General features: G+C 47.0%; 1 protein-coding gene across 3 annotated transcripts in view; it reads right to left on the bottom strand.

Moving 5' to 3' along the window:
- Window positions 1-17,857, bottom strand: part of LOC108286559 (CREB binding protein) — a 161,766-nt gene extending 143,909 nt beyond the window's left edge. The window contains exon 1 of one of the 3 annotated variants that reach the window (XM_017504469.1): window positions 17,179-17,857. In XM_017504469.1, coding sequence (XP_017359958.1) covers window positions 17,179-17,263 — 85 coding nt within the window. In that variant the 5' untranslated portion in view covers window positions 17,264-17,857. The remainder of the gene's footprint in view (window positions 1-17,178) is intronic. The other 2 variants (XM_017504471.1, XM_017504470.2) reach the window with 2 other exon arrangements.
- Window positions 17,858-21,505: the final 3,648 nt, after the last annotated feature.

Raw genomic sequence — 21,505 nt, 5'->3', positions numbered from 1 at the left:
AAGGGGAGGGAGGGGAGGGGAGGGGAGGGGAGGGGAGGAAGGGAAGAAAGCTAGTTCTTTGTCATCTGGGACTCTAAACTATCCTGGAAATGAAGCCAGTCTCCTATTTTCATTCGGTACACTTAGAAGTTACAGGAAAGTGCCATTCCCAGACAGCCAAGACAATTTTGTTTCCTCAGCATGGTTTGTGTGCTACCTCCCTCAGCCCTGAAGCGTGGGTACAAGGGTGAACAGAAGGTAGCTGTCACAGCAGCCAGCTGCCACCAGACCATAGTAATAACCCAGCAGCCCCTGCCCGTTAGCCCAATTATCTGGGACAGGAGAGCAAAAAGGGGTTCATTGTTTACTACCACCACAGCTGAGAGGGGCACCAGACCCCAGGGAGGTGCCACAGTCAGCTGCCTGTCCACCCTGCTTACAGGGAGAGGATTCTCCAGCCAAGAACAGTCCTGGAGGAGGAGGAACGTGGAGGCTGAGCTAGAATCTAGCCCTTGTAGAAGCAGCCCCAGACCCGAGATTCCCAGCCACCTCATATTCCCCAACCATATCATAAGAACAAGCAAACAAACATCCAGAGACCAGGTCCTTTGCCCCGAATGCTGTGAGATGCAGCTGGCAGGCGGCAACACCAAGTTGAGAAAGGGGGAAAGATCATATCCCAGACATGAAAGCAGACTCGGAAGTGCCAGTCCATGTACAACACATGGAAGCATGTGCGCTATTTGAGAGCCACAAACAGGAAATGAATGCATTAAATCCAAAAAGTACACGAGGACCGGGCACGGTGGCTCACGCCTATAATGCCAGCACTTTGGAAAGCAGAGGGAGGTGGATTGCTTGTGTCCAAGAGTTCAATACTAGCCTGGGCAACATGGCAAAAGCCGGTCTCTACAAAAAAAAAAAGTACAAAAATTAGCCAGGCATGGTGACGCATGCCTGTAGACTATGTTGATAAAGAGTATCTGTGGTATGGGCAGGGCGCGGTGGCTCACACCTGTAATGCCATCACTTTGGGAGGCCAAGGTGGGAGGATTACGAGGTCAAGAAATTGAGACCATCCCGGACAACATGGTGAAACCCCATCTCTACTAAAATATAAAAATTAGCTGCAAGTGGTGGCATGTACCTGTAGTCCCAGCTACTCAGGAGGCTAGAGGCAGGAGAATCGCTTGAACCTAGGAAGCAGAGGTTGCGGTGAGCCGGGATCGCGCCACTGCACTGCAACCTGGCAACAGAGCAAGACTTCGTCTCAAAAAAAAAATTAGAATATATGTGGCTGAAAATAGTGGTTTATGCCTGTAATCCCAGCACTGGGAGGCCAACGTGGGCAGATCACCTGAGCTCAGGTGTCGAGACCATGCTGGCCCACATGGCGAAATCCCTCCTCTACTAAAAATACAAAAAATTAGCAGGGCATGGTTGTGCATGTCTGTAACACCAGCTACTTGGGAAGCTGAGGCACCAGAATCGCTTGAACCCGACAGAGGTTGCAGTGAGCCAATATCATGCCAACGTACTCTAGCCTGTGTGACAGAGCAAGACTCTGTCTTTAAAAAAAAAAAAAAAAAGAAAGAAAGAAAGAAACAAAAAAAAAGAATAATGGCCGGGCACTGGGGCTTACGCTGTAATCTCAGCACTCTAGGAGGCCAAGGCAGGGGGATCAACAGGTCAAGAGATCAAGACCAACCTGGCCAACACAGCAAAACCTCGTCTTTACCAAAAACACAAAAATTAGCTGGGAGTGGTGGTCCCAGCTACTTGCAAGGCTGAGGTGGGAGAATCGCTTGAACCCAGGATGTGGAGGTTGCAGTGAGCTGAGACTGCGCCGCTGCAGTCCAGCCTGGTGACAGAGCGAGACTCCAACTTGGGTAGGGGGGGATATCAGCAATACATCTAGCAATGTCTACACTGAGAATATATGTGCTGCTTTTCACATTTTAAGACTCTATCAACACACATGCTCTTGAAGAAAATTTGATATGATCAAAACTATAAATGCATATGCCTTTTAACTACTAATTGTATTTCTATGAATCTGTTCAATATATTTGCTTGTCCACATAACTATACAGGGCTATTCATAAAGCACTGTTTGTGAGAAGACAAGACTGGAAATCACCTAAATGTCCATCAGTGGGGAGAAGATTAAAGCAATTAAGGCACAGTTCACATAAAGGAATAGTAGGCAACTATAAGAAGACAATAAAGGTATGCAACCATGTCTATGCTACTGCTACCTCAGTTAAGAAGAAAAAAGTGGCCGGGCATGGTGGCTAGAGCCCGTAATCCCAATGCTTTGGGAGGCCAAGGTGGGTGAATCATGAGGTCAGGGGTTCAAGACCCGTCTGCCAACGTAGTGAAACCCTGTCTCTACTAAAAACACAAAAATTATCTGGGTGTGGTGGCATGCATCTGTAGTCCCAGCTACTTGGGAGGCTAAGGCAGGAGAATCACTTGAATCCAGGAGGTGGAGGTTGCAGTGAGCTGATACTGCGCCATTATACTCCAGCCTGGGTGACAGAGGAAGACTCCGTCTCAAAAAAAAAAGGAAGAAAAAAGCAAGAAGGGGGAAGAGAGCTAAGAAGAGACAACAGTGTCTGCCTGAATACAGATTAAATCTGGAAGAGGGCACTAGCTAGTTTTGTTTTGTTTAAAAAAAAAAATGCACAAGAATATAAAATGAAAAACAGCCCAAAACATCCCTAACTCAACCATGAAAATCAAGTTCTAGAGACTTCCTTCCAGAAATTCCCTATACACACCATTAGCAAATCTCTTTCACTCCTACTAGAAATCTAATCATCATTTTTGCTCTCTATCCTGACTTTATTTATTGATTCTCAATCTTATCTTCCCTTCTAAGTACCGATCACTCTCCCTCACTTGGATCTGCCATGCCAGGGAACTCAGCTACTCTTCTGATAGAAACTCACTGATTTAACCCTTTATTTGCTAAAGGACTTCTGAGTCATATTCAGTGTTTTACAATCTCTACACTCCAGACCTTTTCATTAATTTAGTTAATTAATGTAGAGATTGGGCCGGGCGCGGTTTTCATTAATTTAGTTAATTAATGTAGAGATTGGGCCGGGCGCGGTGGCTTAAGCCTGTAATCCCAGCACTTTGGGAGGCCGAGGTGGGTGGAACACGAGGTCAAGAGATCGAGACCATCCTGGTCAACATGGTGAAACCCCATCTCTACTAAAAATACAAAAAATTAGCTGGGCATGGTGGCGCGTGCCTGTAATCCCAGAGACTCAGGAGGCTGAGGCAGGAGAATTGCCTGAACCCGGGAGGCGGAGGTTGCGGTGAGCCGAGATCGCACCATTGCACTCCAGCCTGGGTAACAACAGCAAAACTCCGTCTCAAAAAAAAAAAAGGTCTGGGGTTAAATGAGAATGTTCTTAGAAGTCCTACCAATCAAGAAACTTTATCCCTTTGGTGCTGAAGTAGTTGCTAATCTACAGATATCTGTCTTTCAACTAATAAGGTGGGTAATAAAAACCAGAGGTTTTAAGAATCTATTCCAGGAATTGAGAAACAATAAACACAACTTCTGTGTGGGGTGGCTACATGACATGAATTTTGATGATTTGATGACAGTAACAAAACCTCTAATATTCTTTGATATGACATAAAATTAATTTTTAAAAAACTTTATGCTTAGGCAACATAGCAAGACCCTGTCTCTACAAAAATAAAAATAAAAAATTAGCTGGGCATGGCGGTGCGTGCCTGTAATCCAGGTTACTCTGGAGGCTGAAGTGGGAGGATGGCTTGAGCCCAGGAGTTTGAGGCTACAGTGAACTAGGATCTCACCACTCACTCCAGCCTAACAGACAGAGCAAGACCCTGCCTCAAAAAACAAAAAACACCAAGAAAACTTCAATTATTCATATTCATATAATATCGTGAAAACATTAAAATTGTTTTGTGTTATTTATCTAAGTGCAGCACCAAAACATTATCATTAAAAAGAAAACTTAATTAGAACAAAGCCTGGGATGAGCATAGTGGTTCACAACTGTAATCCCTACACTTTGGGAGGCTGAGGTGGGAGGAATGTTTGAGCCCAGGAGCTCAAGGCCAGCCTAGGCAACATAGGTAGACCTCATCTCTATTTAAAAAAAATAAATGATAAGCCAGGCATGGAGGCATGCACCTGTGATCCTAGCTACTTGGGAGGCTAAGGTGGGATCGCCTGAGCCAAGAAGGTGGAGGCTTCAGTGAGCTATGATCACATAACTGCTCACCAGCATGGGGAACAGAGATCCTGTCTCGAAATAAATAAAAATAAATTTTAAAAAACAGAATAAAGCCTGTACCTCTAATACTAACATTTCCAACAGCTCTGAGATATGTATCACTCTGAAATGCACGTATAGTGGAATAACATATAATGAGCTACTTAGGGCAAAAAGAGGAGACCATATTTGCCTGGTTATGCATAGTACACCTCTAAAATATGTAAGAAACAGCTAACACTGGTTGCCTATGGGGAGGGGAATGACCAGTGGCCCCAGAAACAGAGAGGAGGAAGGGTTTTCACCAATTACTCTGCCTTTTTGAACTCTGAACCATATGAATATAGTAAGTACTCAAAAGAACTTAAACTTTTAAAAGAAAATTCTGTTTGTATAAAAATTTCCTAACATCTTAAATAAGAACTAGTTCCACTTCTTAAGCTACTTTTCATGGGGCCCTTTTCCTCCCAAAAATGGAGTTCAGGAGGGGAAAGCATTGTCTACTCTCCCTAGAGATTGGATGAAAAAAATACACCTTGAAAAAGCTAATCTATTAAGATCTTTTAGGTGTCATGGATGCCACGTTAACCTCCATGACCTGCAGGAACACTCCAGATGAGTTCCTGAAAAACCTAAGGTAACTGGAAGAACAAAGAAATAATCAACCCCTGAGGCACCTACTTAACTTTGAGACATTCTCTATTGTTCCTTAATCCCACCCTAATTGATGAGGCCACTGGACTTTGTAACCACACCATAAGACCTTTTCCCAGGTAGCAAAAAATCGCCCTAAACTGTAACTTTCCACTGCCCCCCCCAAACCTATAAAACCAACTTCTTCGCTGATGCCCTTTTTGATCTCAGCCCACCTGTACCCAGGTGAAAAAACAGCCATATTGCTCACACAAAGCCTGTCTGGGGGGTCTCTTCATTAAGAGCTCACATTTTAACAATCTAGACTTCCAGAAAATAAATCACAAGAGTTCCCCCAATTACTCTGGACATGGTTTTTTTAAAACCGAATTTTGTTTTGTAAGCCTTAAAAAAAAAAAAAAAAAAAAGACAACCCAGACTCTTTGGTCTGACATTCAAGGCCCTTGGTGACATTACCTCACCCTCAGATGTACAAACTGACTGCTCTACTCACCCTCAATGAGCTCCAGTATCCTTCCTGCAACAATCCCCCCTGACCACCCAGCCCAAGGCATCTGCTTCCTTCTAGTCATACATCGAGCTCAGTGTGAAATATTATAAGCAATGGTGGGCACCGTGGGACTGCTCACCCATAACCGCACAACTCAGAGTTCCGTGAGAACAGAGGCAGCTTCTGCCACCACTGTTATCACCATAGCCCAGCAGGGGGTCCCACACATAAAATGCACTTAAGTATTTGCTGAATAAAACAATGAAGTGGGAGGAGGCAAGAGTGGATCCCAGGCCCGACCAACCCCCACATTGCAGGACCACAAGACCTTCAGTCTCCATCCTCTCAGAAGCAAAACCAGGAGGCTTCCTAAATTCTGGTAGCCCAGTGAACATCTGCCAAAAACAAAAACTGTCACAAGAGCCAGCACTTCGTGCTGTTCCCTCTACCTGGAACAGTACTATCTGCCATCTCCTATTCACCGTCAGGTGTCAGTGCTAACGTCACAGCCCCCAGGGACTTCCAAAACCCTTCAAAACAGGCTCAGTCCCTGTCTGGTGCCCCAGTCAATGCACAGTACGTCCTCTCCAAGGTCACACCTGACTGCTGTTACCAGTCCAGTCTCCACAACCACCCATGAGAGAGCGAAGACAGGGCCTGTCGTTTCCCCACTAAAGCACTAGGGCCTATACCACAGCATAACAAATATTTTCTAAATTAGTGAATAATCCTGAACAGTGTGACCTAAGCCATGAATATTTCTGAAAGAGTCTTTCATCTTTTTTTTTTAATTTTTTTTTTGAGTCTTGCATCTTTAAAAGGTGATCATTTTGCTGGGCACGGTGGCTCACTCCTGTAATCCCAGCACTTTGGGAGGCCAAGGTGGGTGATCACCTGAGGTCAGGAGTTCAAGACCAGCCTGGCCAATATGATGAAATCCCATCTCTACTAAAAATCCAAAAGAAATTAACTTGGTATTTTGATACACACCTGTAATCCTAGCCACTCGGGAGGATGAGGCAGGAGAATTGCCTGAACCCGGGAGGTGGAGGTTGCAGTGAGCCACGATTTCACCACTGCACTCCAGGCTGGATGACAAAGTAAAAAAAAAAAAAAAAAAAAAAAAAAAAAAAAAAAAAAAAAAAAAAAAAAAAATACTTTTCAAAAAAAAAAAAAAAAAAAAAAAAAAGAGATGACTGTTTTAAAAGAACTTTTTCATAAATATATAGGTGATACGTATCTTAAAGCAAACTCTAGACAAACAGGAAAAGTAAATGTACTTAGAGCTGTGCTGTCCAATACCGTAGCGATTAACCACATGTGGCTATCATTTAGTTCCTAAGTCACACTAATCACAATTCAAGTACTCAAAGCCATATATGGCTCGTGGTTCCACTACTGTGTCATACAGATACCGAATAAAACCACCCTCCCAAAAAGGACCACTGGACAGTGCTGGCTTGGAGGGCATCCCAAGAACACAGGCATCCCAAACAAAGGAAACATCTCAATCTACCCTCTTCCTCCTGGGAAAGAATCAGTTTTCCCCTAAAGTTTCAGTGACTGAGAATTTCATCAGTGAAAGCAAAACACTGGATTCTCCCGCCCTCATTCAAATGATTCCCTTAGAGATTTTTCAACAGAAGTTCAACTCTGGGCAGGTGTGCTCTTCAAACAAAAACCGATTCCCATCGTACTAGAGGAGCAACCAAAATGACACAGAAAACCTACCAATATTTTATGTCTTTTTGTTATTTTCAGTAAAGGTGACTTACTAAATATGTAAATCAGATTTAAGTAAAGATATCCACAAATTAAGGAAAAAATTATTTGTCCCCTACGGGGTAATTTTTACTTATTTAAAAAAAACAACATCGTACCGAATTTAGGAAAATGGAAAAACAGTAACCTCCATTAAAAAATTTCCTATAGGCCGGGCGCGGTGGCTCAAGCCTGTAATCCCAGCACTTTGGGAGGCCGAGGCGGGTAGATCACAAGGTCAAGAGATCGAGACCATCCTGGTCAACATGGTGAAACCCCGTCTCTACCAAAAATACAAAAAATTAGCTGGGCATGGTGGTGCATGCCTGTAATCTCAGCTACTCAGGAGGCTGAGGCAGGAGAATTGCCTGAACCCAGGAGGCAGAGGTTGCGGTGAGCCAAAACCCCACCAATAAAAAACAAACAGGGAAAAAAAAGAAACTCCGTCTCAAAAAAAAAAAAAAAAGAAAAAGAAAAAATTTCTTATTATAGAATCTGCAGGAAGAACAAAGTCTCACAGTACAGTACAGAGCTGAATCTGTTCCTTTCAAGATCAGTGGTAGCTGAGCCCAAGAGGAAATTGAGTTTTACTGGTATTCCTTTCAACCAGTCAACCTGACTAAACTGGACAGTGATCCCAAATCCATTTTCTCCCCTAACTCTGTTTTCAAAAAAAGACTATGTTTATAATTGTCTGCATTCACTTTCCCCTTTTCTCTAAGTGCTAATCTAAATTAAGGCTTTGTTCTGAAGCAATAACTAGAAACACAGTTCCATTTAATTAAGAGTTCAATTTTCCAATAAAGAACAGTTGAACTGCAAACACAGACGGAGTAAAATGAGTCAAACGATTACCCATTTTGTAGGATTCCCGAATACTAGCTCTTAACTCATTTTCTTACAAACTGGTTCCTAAACTGCACTAGAGCTGGTACTGGAAGCCAAACAGGCAGGGGCAGAAGCTTCCCATGTACTCAGGGAGAAGCCTCCTGATTCTGGGTCAAGCTACATCATCTCAGTCCTCACAGGCCCAAGAGGTAGGTGATGGCTAATATTTTCCCACACAATTAATAGTAACAGCTGCCTCAACCTGCTAAATGCCAGGTACCCTAGTAGCCCAATGTACCCAGGTAATCAAAGTAAACAGAAATAGAGCCAGGCATAGTGGCTCCATCCTTGTAATCCCAGCTGCTCAGGAGGTTGAGGCAGGAGGATTGCTGGAGGCTAGGAGTACAAGACCAGCTTGACCAAGCAAGACCCCGTCTCTTTAAAACAAAAAAAAAAAGAAGAAAGAAAGAAAGAAGAAAAGAAATGGAATCTTGTAGGGAAAAAAGTTCCTTTTAAAGATCTATCTCTCTTTCTCTCTCTGTCTCTCTCTCTCACACACCCAACCCTGCAAAACTGAAACGTGATGTCACCAGCCAAAGTCACAGCACTGATGAGCTGGGAGCTGGGACTCAGAGTCCACTCTAAGGAGCCAGGGCTCCCTCCTCAGCATCACACTGAAGGCCTCCCAGTTTAAAAAAAAAAAAAAAAAAAAAAAAAAAAAAAAACTCTTGACATTTCCTTCAACTCTGACTCATGGTGAGATGGTTCTACTTTTAATCAGGTGACAAATACTAAAAACGTTTTAATCCAAAGCAATTGGGTCAAACTCGTGGAGTCCATAATTGTCTAAGCAAACCCTAATTACCTGATAAATTTCTATAGCTCATTTCTATGTCCTCATTCAGTTTGTAATCAAATACCCAAATCTGCTTATTTAAATGTTGTACAGCCTTCTCTACAGATTATCATAAAGAAAAGTGGCTTATTTTTCTATTTCACTGGTTATTTTAACCATAAAGTTAAAACATGTTTAGGTGGTGCAGTGTTAATAAGAAAAATCCAAACTAGGGGGAGGAGAAGCAGCTTCTGAATTATAAAAAGATTTGCTTTGCAACAGAACTGTACAACTCTACTACACTGCCAATTTTCTCCCCTTTTTACAGGTTATTTAGGTTCAAAAGGTTGATTTGGGTGCAAATGGAAGATAAACCTACTGTATACAGTACAGATGGCGTATCAGAAAGGCAAATTAAGACATTTTCAAACAATAGCAGACAGGATACCTAGAAATGGGAAAGTAAAGTCAGATTTAATCATGTAGAATTATTTTCCCCATTAGATTTTACTATTCTTAGCAATGGTTCAACTCAACAGTCTTTTGATTAATGGAAATGAAACACGGGGGAAAATGTCACACGGGATAATATCCAAATCTTTCTTAAGGGTAAGTTTAAAAGGAATTCAACTTTTAGAGACAGAGCTCAAAAATAGCCTTGCTTCCTACATTTAGAACCAGATAACACCCTAAAGGCAGTATTTTAAAGACGGCCACAGTCATCAGCTATACTGTCTAGGAACTTAAACAACAAAAAACTTTAAAAAGAGAGGGGCCACTTTTGCTTACTTCCAAGGCTTTCACACAGCCTTCTCCAATTTAATTGGTGTGCCCTCACTCAAATCTCTTCAGGTCACAGCTCAAATGGCACAGATCTGACCACTACAGGGAACTCTGCTCGTGGCCTATTGCAGTTCTCCTGTCAGCAGAGCACAGCCCCCAGTGAAAGGGGAATGGACAAAATCACCCACAGGCACAGCTCCCATGGCTTACATTTCTGCATTGAAGACTCATGCAATGGGAGAATTTTCCTGAAAGCCAAGCTTGAGTCTGACTGGAAAGAGTGGTATCCTTTTCCAGTTAAAGCAGGGAATGTATTTAGAGGGATGCATTCCAAGGAAAAGGCCTCAGAGAGGACCAAAGGGAACACTGAGCACTTCTGCTAAAAAGTAGACTGCATGGCCAGGAGTTTCAGAGCTTAGGAGAGACTAGGGACAACCAGAAGAGGACTCAGATGCGAGCCATGGACCTACAATGATACCCCAGGAAAGAAACTGTTGTGGTCAGGGTGATTTTCCCAACAACCAGGAATGCATGGAAAACAGGAAGGCTTCCCCAACTCCCAACTCCTGGCTCTGTGCTGGCTCAGCAGGAGGGCTGCCACAGGAGCCCAAGGCCCCTTAACCATTCCAGGGCCTGCCTCCCACTGGGGCATGCACCCCTGGGCTTTTGCACACAGGGACATTCAGGAAACAGGGGAGGGAGTAAACAAAGCCTTATTCGGATCACCCTTTCTGGGTCTGGAGTTTTTGCAGTTGACTGCATTTTGTATTCTTTCCTCAAGTTTTGCCTGGAGGTTTTATCTTGTCAGACGGTTCTAAGCCAAAGGCATCTATCAGAATCCTGTGTACACTGCTACTACTTAACAGATACTTCAAGATGAATATACACGCTAAAGAAACCGAATCACATACTTGAGTGCTGCTTAAACAGTCCATGAAATATGCTTCAAAATGATCAAGAATTTTCAGTGTACATCCTGATCTGATTTAAAAGAAAAAAAATTTCAGAGCACACGACACCATTTAAGTTTTCATAATTTTAAAGTTTCATGGCCATCAAGTTCCTATTTTTAAAAATGCAATCAAGGGCCAGGCGTGGTGGCTCACGCCTATAATCCAAGCACTTTGGAGGCCAAGGCGGGCGGATCACCTGAGGTCAGGAGTTCAAGACCAACCTGACCAACATGGTGAACCCCCGTCTTAAAAAAAAAAAAAAAATGCAATCAAAAATGGAGACGGAATCAATGATACAGATGACAGAATTCCTGGCTGTGTTATCTGCTAAGGTGCTACACTATCACATGTGTGCCTGCACACTGGTCTCTGGATACGAGCACATGGTTTTCTGTCCTTTCCAGAACTGCTGCAAGACAGGGCTTGGTCCAATCAGACTATCACTCCCAGTAAGTCCTAGGACTACAAGGTAGGCCAACTTCCCTGGTGAACGCCAATGTCAGTTCCCACTGAGCGCATATTCCAGACACACATCATCTCAGGCTATCCTCATAACCACCCTGAAATGGAAATCGTTATTATCTCTGTGTTACAGATGAGGAAACTCTGAGCTCAAAGAGCTTATGTAACTTGCCCCAAACATGCTCTGGCCCCAGCACTCCTAAGGCCAGCTGGATTACGGAAAGAAATAACAGACTCAACTTGAAGAAAGGTCACAATTTGCTTAAAAGTAAAATCTTAACAAGAAAACGATGAGAACTTCAAGGGATCAAATACTATATAATTCTTTCACCAATTCTCTCAAATATTTCCTGAGGGCTTACTGCATGTCAGGCACTGCCCCTGGGGAGGGAAGTGTGGGGAAGAGAGCTGTGGAAAGGTTCTAGAGTTCTTACGCTCACCTCCAGGTGTCACAGGAAGGGGAGGAAGCCCAGAGCCTGAGATGACAAAGAGGGATGAGAAATGCCACGTGGGCCACTGGGGTCAAGAAAAAGCAAAAGAACAAAGAAAAATGAATGGGTCACCTGGCTTTCTGATAAACTCCCTTGATTTTAAATCAAGTCCTCCATAGAACTGTTACAGAGGAACAAAAAAGAAAAAGAGGGAGAGGGCCCTGATAAGCTCTGAAGTACTCCAAGACAGGAGGCCTGCCCTAGCCTGCTGCTCACCTGGGCTCCTGGGCTCCACTTCCAGCAGCTCAGGAAACTTGCCCTGCTGCTGTTTTCCTTAAAGCTGTCTGCACAGCAGTGGCAAGCCAGTGCTCCCCAATGGGTGCTCAGAGAATTAAGTCCCACATTATATCAGGGTCACCAAATTGCGGCCCTTGGGCCAAGTCCTCAGATGCCCGTCTTCATAACTAAAGTTTTACTGGAACACAGCCATGCCCACTGGTTACATATCGCCCATGGCTTTCTTACTGAAATGGCAGCCTTGAGTAGCTGCAACAAGAGACCATACGGCTCACAAAACCATGCATGCTCTCTGGCCCTCTGCAGAGTCTGTAGACCCCTAAATAGGCTAAAAAGAGTTCTAGGGTCAATCAGGATTGAGAGTATACAACTGCAACCCCTCTCTCACAGGGCCCCATCAGCACAACAAGGCTCTGGGAAAGCCTGCAGTCAAATTCCTCGGCTACAACCAACACATCTGAGCACAAATCCTTTGTTGAGAAACACCTCTTAACATGTTTCTGGGAATATACGAAAGGACCTGGTTTGAGTGAGGTAAAGAGGGAGTGCCCTCACTAACGGGACCTCAAAAACTAAACTGGCAAGCTTTCCTAATCTTCAGAAACTCAGAATAAGGTACATTTCATCTTAACTAAGGTAAGACATAACTTTGGCAAAATCATTTTCCTGTTTTCAAATACATTAAGTAAAAACACAAGCAAGCACCTATGGATCCCCCTCCCCCCCACCACTCCACCAAGTTATCACATACTTTGTCACACAATTACAACATACAACTTAGAAGCTGTGAAAACACAGGCTAACAATCTAAGCATCAACTTCCAACTGCAGGACTAAGCCTCAGTCTCTTTTTAAGTTAGGTTCAATTGTTTAAGATTACAGAATCAAATCTGAATGTTCAGCCATGAGTGACTCTCCATCTTCTGAAGGACCTCTAAGGCACCCTGTGCATGACTTGTCCTTGTCCACCTTCATCCCTGAGGACCTTCAAACACGGCCACTGCTCTCACCCCTCTCAGTTATTCAAAAGCTAAGCAAGATCATGAAATGTCCTAGCCCTAACAGTGTCTGTGACAACTTTCATTACTATTTAGCCAGAACTCACTCATGGGGTAACATAACATAACCATTTCTCATTCTCCCTGAGATAAACAGGAACACGAGCCACACGCTTCACACTGACGATAACACCAGAACCACAGGGAAAAGGGGGAGCCCCTAACCAGGGAGGAGGGACACATTCCTGGGTGCCCCCACCACAGATGGGATCTCATTGATGGGTGGGAGGGATTTCATTGAGGGGTTGGAGGGCCGCTACTGAAACTCACCAAGCATGGCAGGTTCCTGGGTTCTGGATTCAAGCAAATGCAATGTTTACAGATAGAGACTTAGAAAATAAATATGTAGAACTACTGACTTTAACAAACTAGATTGGATCTGGTTTTGACCCTGTATGACCTCTCAAGTCCAGTTCCTTGCCTAGAAAACAGCAGTAACAGCATCTTCCCTTCCTCACAGGACACTGTAAGGTGATGTGGAGAAGAGCACTCTGATACAGAACGTTACAGATCATTTGGTTGATAACCGTATTCACCACCAGCTTTCTTTAAATAAGCTTCCCTATTGCATTTAAAGGGATTCACGTCATAAAATGTAATCACAACTGCTTAGAGCCACTTATACAGCATAGGATGAAATATAGTTATGTTCAATTTTCAGAATGTAGTTTTTCTTTTCCTTTTTAGCCCAGAGACAGGGTCTCACTCTCTCACCCAGGGCAGAGTACAGTGGCATCATCATAGCTCACTGCAGCCTCAACCTCCTGGGCTCAAGCGATCCTCCTGCCACAGCCTCCTGAATAGCTGGGATTACAGGATTATACTATTACACTAAGCTAATATTAAATTTTTTTGTAGAGAAGGGGTCTCACTATGTTGCCCAGGCTGGTCTCCCACTCCGGGCCTCAAGCAATCCTCCTAAGTCTCCCTAAGCACTAGGATTAAAGGCATGAGCCACCACCCTGGCCTGTAGTTTCAAAAAACTTTATAAACAGCCTGTTGTGTGCAAATTTTGCAATAAAGCTGACCAAAAAACAAAACAACCAGTCTACTGCTTGCCTGGATATTTGTCTTATACTGTTAAATCATGAATCTCTGCTGTTGAAAGACAGGATATGCTATTTTAACTTGGACATATTAAATAGAGAAGTTTCCAAACCACTCAACTAACTACATAATGATAACATGAAGTCCCCACTTCTTGTAAGTGTGCCAAGTAAAGGAAGACCTCATCTGTGAGAAAGTGTTAAGGCTTCAACATAATACAAGGAAATGCTGCTTTAACATGAGGCCAACAAATTCTGTGCCACTCTGGGGCTGCTGCTTCAGTGGGGTGAAAGATATTGTTTTTCCTTCCTCTTGCTACCCTGCTTTGCAGCACATTCCCTATTTCTGCTTCATCTCTGCGTAAGCTTCCCAGCCTTCAGTGACTTCTGTCTCTCAACGGTGGCAGTGATACTTATGGCTCGGAGGTGCTGCTTGACCTTAGGGAGTGCTGTTTGCAACACCCATGCCCCCTGATGAGCAGCATCCTGGCTGAGCAGTGCCCCAGTGTTGGAGGGGGCACTCTTCTCTCAGCTCACCGCCACCCCCCACAGACATATCTAAGTGACACTGGTGGCCCCACAGGCCAGTCTCCACAAACATGCACTGGAGTTCAAGTAGCTCCTGTTTCTCAGGCTGCCAGCGTCTCCTCCTCCTTTCAACCCCTCAGCTCCCAGAGGTCCCCTCTCTCAAATCTGATCACAGGCATTGGGCACATACCCTGCTCCACTAGGCCAAATTTTCCCCTGGGAGCCTCGGAGACACATCCCCTCACTAAAAAAAGATTAAGTCCCTCAAGAATGTTATTCTCTGGTCTGTCCCACCTAATGAAATGTCTCCAGCCCTTTAACGACTGGGGTCATTTATTTGTTTAATATACATCCCTAAGATCGCTAACCATCTCATTACTTGATTTCTTAGACTAGTAGTTAAACCAGACTCCCGTGGTTTTTTTTTTTTTTGGAGACAGGTTCACTCTGTCACCCAGCAGGGAGAGTGCCGTAGCATGATCTTAGCCCATTGCAACCTCTGCCTCCCAGGTTCAAGCGATTCTCATGCCTCAGCCTCCCAAGTAGCTGGGATTACAGACACCTGCCACTATGCCTGGCTGGCTAATTTTTGTATTTTTAATAAAGATAAGAGTTTTGTCATGCTGGCCAGGCTGGTCTGAAACTCCTGGCCTCAAGTGATCCACCCACGTCCACCTCCCAAAATGCTGAGATTACACACATGAGCCATGGTGCCTGGCCCCTTGTTTAATGTGCTTGATCATGATTCATTCCTTGGTCCTCCACACTTACAGACCCTTTCACAATAGTGTGATGGTGATGAATGGTAACCCAGGACCCAACTTAAGTATGATGCTGATTTTCTACTTTGGATTAAATTGGAGCCATCTCAAACTGACTTTTGTTTCCACAAAAGAGCCCCTGAGCCTTGCAAGGATCAAAATTGGAAAGGAAAGGGGAAAAGGTGAAAGTGTGGAAAATCCTTTTTGATCAACTTTGTTCTTTACTAAGTAAACAATTTTGTTTTTTATTAAGCATCTGGCCATCCAATAACGGAAACTATCAAAAAACCTATCCTTTGGGCTCCATCTTGGAAACAGCTGGATGTACACAGGACAAAGCTTTCTGTTAAGTCTTGTGTTACTAATTGTCCTGCTTTTTAAGACAAAATCTACAACAAATTCATTCAACAACAGCAAAGCTACAAAGCCATCCAGGTTACCAGTTTCAGCAGACGGCCTTCAAAGCTGAACTTGCCTCGTATGACCTAGGTACACCTCACAGAAGTGAAGATTCTTCACTCAAACACAGCAAAGTTAATGAAGCAACAGAGATCTGTTTCGCAGTACAGATCTCTTAAACTATTGTTGTTTAAGGGACTTAAAACTATTGTTGTTTACAGATTTCTCACTTCAATAAGTTCATTTTATAAGATTAATGTCAAACTCAACTTTTAATCAGCTAAAAAGAAAAGCATTATTAGTGATTTTTATATACCACGAGCATCATTTACTTCTCCCCACTGTTTAAGAAATTTTAACTAGATAAGACTCTCCGCGTGATTTTTAAAAATAGTTTTTCACTTCTACATTAATATTAAATGTCGCTTATCAAAACTTGATTCCAGGAACTGTAGTCAAACTTAAGACACAAAATTCAAGTTTTGTTTCAACAGCAGAAGGAGATTTCTGAATATGCTAGTGGTCGGTCACAGAAATATTTCCACAAGTTGAACAGCTGTGTCTAGTGCAAATCTGAAGGCAGCAATGTAATTCAATTTGGACTCATTCATTAGAAACTGACTTTCAGACGCTGCCACTGCAAGACTACTGGAGAAATGCAAGCTGCGTTGGAGACAGAATTGTTCGCAGCGGCACACAAGTTTTTGCCGCAAAGGAGAGAGCGCTGAAAGAGGAAATACAACTAGTTCATGTTACCATGAACCAGCGCAGTAGGACCCAGAATTACTGAATGAATAGAAAACTAAAATACTACTCTTAAACAGCTATGATTACTTAAGAAACTTTCCAGGGAAGCTGTTTAATGAGAGGAAACAAACAAAAAAGATGATTTATTCCGTATCTTGGTACATTTTTTAGAAAAATTGGAATTCCTACATTCCTTAATTTTTTGTACATCTACACGGTGAAAGCAACAAACTCAAATGGTGACTGCAGCCTAAATGAATTTAAAATCTGCCGTTTAACTTTCTTCTGAAGTTATACACGGAAATGAAACACAAATGACTAGTTGACAAAAAAAAAAAAGAGTTTTGAAAATAAGCACTAAGCATCCTTCCAAGGAACTCACTCATTCCTAACTTCAGTCCTAACTGGAAAGCTGGCGGCTACTCTGAGTGTCCTCTGACTACTGCAGCCTGGTCAATGTGTAGCCAATCCAGAAAACACATCGCGCTACCTTTGGCCGCGATCTTGCTTTCTCTAAGCATCAAATGTACCCTCCGCTGTCATTCCTCTGGACAGCCACGCGTGTGGACAGGGCCGTGGAAGGGTGCGTAGGGCATTACCAAACAAACCCACACGCTACACTTTACTTCTTCCCTCCTGGAGTGCCACTCGCGGCCCCGTGAGGAGGGCTGATCGGGTGCGGGTAGGCCGAGTGCATCCGGCATGTGCTGCCCCAGTCGGGCCCAGTGACAGTCCTGCGACGAACTTCCACCCTCCGGCGCGGGGCGAGGGGAACCGGCTGCCGGGCCTGCTCCGGGCTCCCGGCTCGGTCGGTCTCCGCGACCACGACCCCTGGGCACTCTCTTTCGGACAGGGGTAACAGCGCGCCCCGGGATCCCGCTGCCCCGGACCCCCTCCTCACCTGTGCTGTCATTCGCCGAGAAACCGGGCGAGCTGAGTTTGGCTCGTTTGGGGTTAGGCGGTCCGTCCAGCAAGTTCTCGGCCATTTTCACCTGCTCGTGAAAACAGCCCCGGGAGCGGGCGGCCGGGCCGGCGAGGGCCCAGGCGGGGGTCGGGGGCCCCGCCGGCTGCGAGGGAGAGGAGCGAGCGCCGGCCGCGAGCGGGCGGGCGGGCGCCGAGGGAGAGGGAGGGCGCAGGCCGGGTGGGGGAGGCGGCGGCCAAATCTCAGCCACAGCAACAGCGCCCCGCAGCGCTCACCGCCCGCCCCCGGCCGCCGCCGCCGCCGCCGCCGGCCGCGGCCCCCTCATCCCCTGCCCGCCTCCCGAGCGCGACACTCCGCGGCGAGGGCGCCCCGGCGGCCCGGCTGCCCCCCAGGGCCCGGCTGGCAGCGACGGCGCCCGGCCGAGCGGCTCAGGCAGTCCCCGGGAACATGGTGCCGCCGCCGCCGCCGCCGCCGCCGCCTCGCTCCCCCCCCCCGCGCCCCACTTAATGAATTCGCTCGCGGCCCGACGACGAGGGGGCTCCGGGCTCTGCTCCCCACCCGCGGCCCGCCGCCGCCGCCGCCGTGAGGAAAAACAATGCGCCGAGCGGGGTCGCCGCAGCCGCCGCCGCGGCCCCCCCACCCCCCGTTCCGCCGCCGCAGGCCGAGCCGAGAGGCGAGCGGGGCCGCCGGGATGGGCGCCGAGGGCTAGGCGGAGCGGGCCGGCCGGGCGGAGCGGGGTGCGCGGGCGGTTGTGGGGCCCGGGACCGGCGGGGCCGAGTAGATCGCGCTCGAAGCCCCGGTCGGGTCCGCGACAAGATGGCGGCTGTTGATTCCTCAATTAAAAAAAAAAGAAAGTTTTTTTTCTTCTCTTTCCAGAGCCTGAACGGGGAGGGGGTGGGGGCGGGGCACGCCGGTGCGTCACCCCCCCGCGGCGTCACCACGCACAGCCCCCGCCCCGCCCCCTCCACCTGCGCCGGCCGTGGCGGAAAGAGCCGAGCGTGCTCGGGCGGAAGGGCCGAAGGCGCGGCCGCTGAGCATGGGGCGGCGGGTGTCCGGGCGCCGGCCAGGCCTGCGGGACGCTGGGGCTACGGGCTGAGCCGCGGCTTTTGTTCTGACGGCGACGAGGCGGCGAGTGCCGTGGTTCCTGGCCCCAGCGGACTCCAGGAGCAGCGGCCTGGCCACAGGTCGGGCCCTGGGGCGCGGAGTCGACGCCGGCCCGGACCCGCCCGTCCCGCTGGGGCGGCGCTGCGTGTTCCCAGCTCTGCGCTTCCCTGCAGGAGACCCTGCTCGGTGGCGACCCCAGCCCAAGCCACGCCACTAGCCCTCGCCACCAGGGAAGTGGAATGGCCCCTGCGAGTTACAGACCGCCCTCGGGTCCGCCGACGAGGTGGGCCGATGGGGAAACTGAGGCAGGAGGGGGGCAGAGCAACTTCTCCAGAGTCACCAAGGCAGAAAGTGGCAGGGCCGGAATTCGGGTCCCGCCCCACCTCGTGATACTATAGAGAGTGAGGGGACCTAACGCCTGTTCCAGCCCGAGGCGGCGAGGCTGACACCCTCACCTATGAGAGCAGGGTGGCGAGCGCCAGCCTGGGTCGAGAAGGGCCCGCGCAGCGGGCTTAGGCCTGCATGCCCCGGCCGCATTCCCCGCCCAGGAAACTCGCCTCGTGCCTCGCAGGTGCCCCAGTTGGGTGCGGGTCTGGGGAGGCCCCCACGCGAGACCACAGCCCGCAGGACAGTTCCACGAACACCCAAGGTGTTCCCATCTCGGTTAGTTATCTGCCCCTCCAAACCTGCCCGGCTTCCTCGTAAAGGTATCAGCAGTAACCCTATTTCCTAAGCCAGAAACCCGTGAGTCATTGCGAACTCCTCCTCCCCGGCCAAGCGCTCCTCTCCCCACGGTCTTAACCTGGGAGACGGCTCCTCTCTCACTGTCCTGGTGGCTATGGTGGCATCTGCTAACCTAAGTGTTCTTTGCCCTCCTTTGTTGCTCTCCACGCAGCAAGAGTTAGCTTCCCGAAAAGAGAGGAAAAAATCTGTTCAAAACAACTCCGCGGCCGGGCAGGGTCGCTCATGCCTATAATCCCAGCACTTTGGGAGGCCTAGGCCGGCGGATTACCTGAGGTCAGGAGTTCGAGACCAGCCTGACCAGTATGATGAAACCCCGTCTCTACTAAAAATCCAAAAATTAGCTGGGCGTGGTGGTGCGCGCCTGTAATCCCAGCTACTCTGGAGGCTGAGACAGAAGAATCGCTTGAACCCCGGAGGCGGAGGATGCAGTGAGCAGGGATCAGCCACTGCGCTCCAGCCTGGGCAACAAGAGCGAAACTCCTTCTCAAAAACCAACAAACAAAAACAAACCAACACCCTGACACAGAAAAAGAAAACAATATTCTTTTAAAAAGAACATGTATGAAGTCTCCTAAAAACATTGTTATATGTACATATGGTGACTGTCCTTGAGTGTCAAGATCGAGTGATCGTTCTGCTTTTCTCTGTTTATCTGTACTGTTCAAAATCTTGCACTGCCACACGAACACCCCTCTTGAATCTGTCTCTTCCCCTTTCCATGGCTCAGTTCACCATCATCATCCTACACCCACTTGGCCAATAAGCATTTCTCATCATTCAGGCTTTTTTTTTTTCAAATGCTGTTCCCTGTGCTGAGAACACATATGCCTGGGAAATTCTATCTCATCCTCCAGGACCCAGTTCAAATGTCACCTACTCCAGGAAGCCCTTCTAGTCCACTCCTCGGCTCCCGTATCACTTCCGGGATCTGTGAGAGAGCACATAACACATCTTGTCCTATCTTCCCCTCCTCCACTGCCCTCGAATTAGTTCATGTTTTTACTTGTGCATCAAATCGCTCTTGAGAATCCCAAGGGCATTGAGGCTGTGCTGATCCCCTTGGCCAAACATAAAGAGATCCCCATATATTCAAGGAGTTAAAATAGCACACACTGGAAACCATAAATGGAAGTATTCAAGAAATCAATTGGTACAGGAATGGCAAGAAGTGTATCAGTGGCACAGCGCAGGCCACACCCTGTATCTGAATACCCTGGGTTTCCATCTCACCAAGGATCTGTGAGCTCCTTGGGGGAGAAGGTGGTGTCTTAGTCACCAAAACAGTGCTCTGCAAGAAGTAGGTTTGTAAAATTGAATGAATGAGTGAATGAGTGATGAGCCGTGTTTGTCAGGTGCCCTGAGTCCTAGAGGCCTTCAGGCCACTGAAAAGGGTAGGCCCCAGCCTGGTGTCTGGCCACTTACAGGCCTTAGGGCCTGCCTTGGGGCAGTGGAAACACCATGCAGCCCGCCTTGGAAAGTGTTTTACAAAGAAGCAGGCACAGGAACTTGAGCCATTCCCCCACAGGTGTGCAGCTGTGGTGCATATTTCCCTTTTTTTTTTGAGAGTGAGTTTTACTCTGTTGTCCCGGCTGGAGTACAACAGCACGATTTGCGCTCACCGCAACCTCCACCTCTGGGGTTCAAGCAATTCTCCTGCCTCAGCCTCCCAACTAGCTGGGATTACATGCACCGGCCACAACACGTGGCTAATTTTTTTGTATTTTTAGTAGAGATGGGGTTTCATCACGTTGGCCAGGCTGGTCTCTTAAGTCCTGGCCTCAGGTGATCTGCCCACCTCAGCCTCCCCAAGTGCTGGGATTACAGGCATGAGCCCAGCCATAGATTCCATTATATAGAGGAAAGGAAGGGAACCCAGTCACCAGGACTCAGAAGTAAATAACCTGGACATGGCAGGGCTGCGCCTGGAACCCAGGTCCTCACTCTCCAAACCCCTTGACTTCTGGTCTCTCCAGGCTCCACCCTCAAACATACCTGCTCTGCAGTCCCTTTTTCTCTCTCATTGTTCTCACCTATATTATTTTGATCAGTTCTGGTATTCACTGATACCTGTTTTTATTTTCCTTTCTATTTATTCTCCCTTCAGTTTGACCCAAAGAACACTGAGCTCAGACACTGATGGGGAGTAGCATGGAGGGGAGTGTGGCTCCCGCCTGCAGTCACCTGGCTGGGATCACCATCGACAAGTGAGTGCCTTAGGGATACCAGGCGGCTCTGCTATGCCTACCACGGATGGCACTTCCTACAATCCTAGAAGGAAAAATTGTCCTCATTTCACAGATGAGGAAATAAGGCTCAAAGGAGGACAAGTCACCCAGCCATGAAAGGGCTTCACTCCGGTGCACACCTAAGGCTTCCTGCTCTTTCCACAAACCTCACCTCTCCAGTCTCAGAGGCCACATTAAAAAACAACCAAGGGACCGGGCATGATGGCTCACAC

This window comes from Cebus imitator, unplaced genomic scaffold (assembly GCF_001604975.1).
Source record: "Cebus imitator isolate Cc_AM_T3 unplaced genomic scaffold, Cebus_imitator-1.0 Scaffold322, whole genome shotgun sequence".
Taxonomy (NCBI): Eukaryota; Metazoa; Chordata; class Mammalia; order Primates; family Cebidae; genus Cebus; species Cebus imitator.
This window is presented reverse-complemented; position numbering and strand designations above follow the sequence as displayed.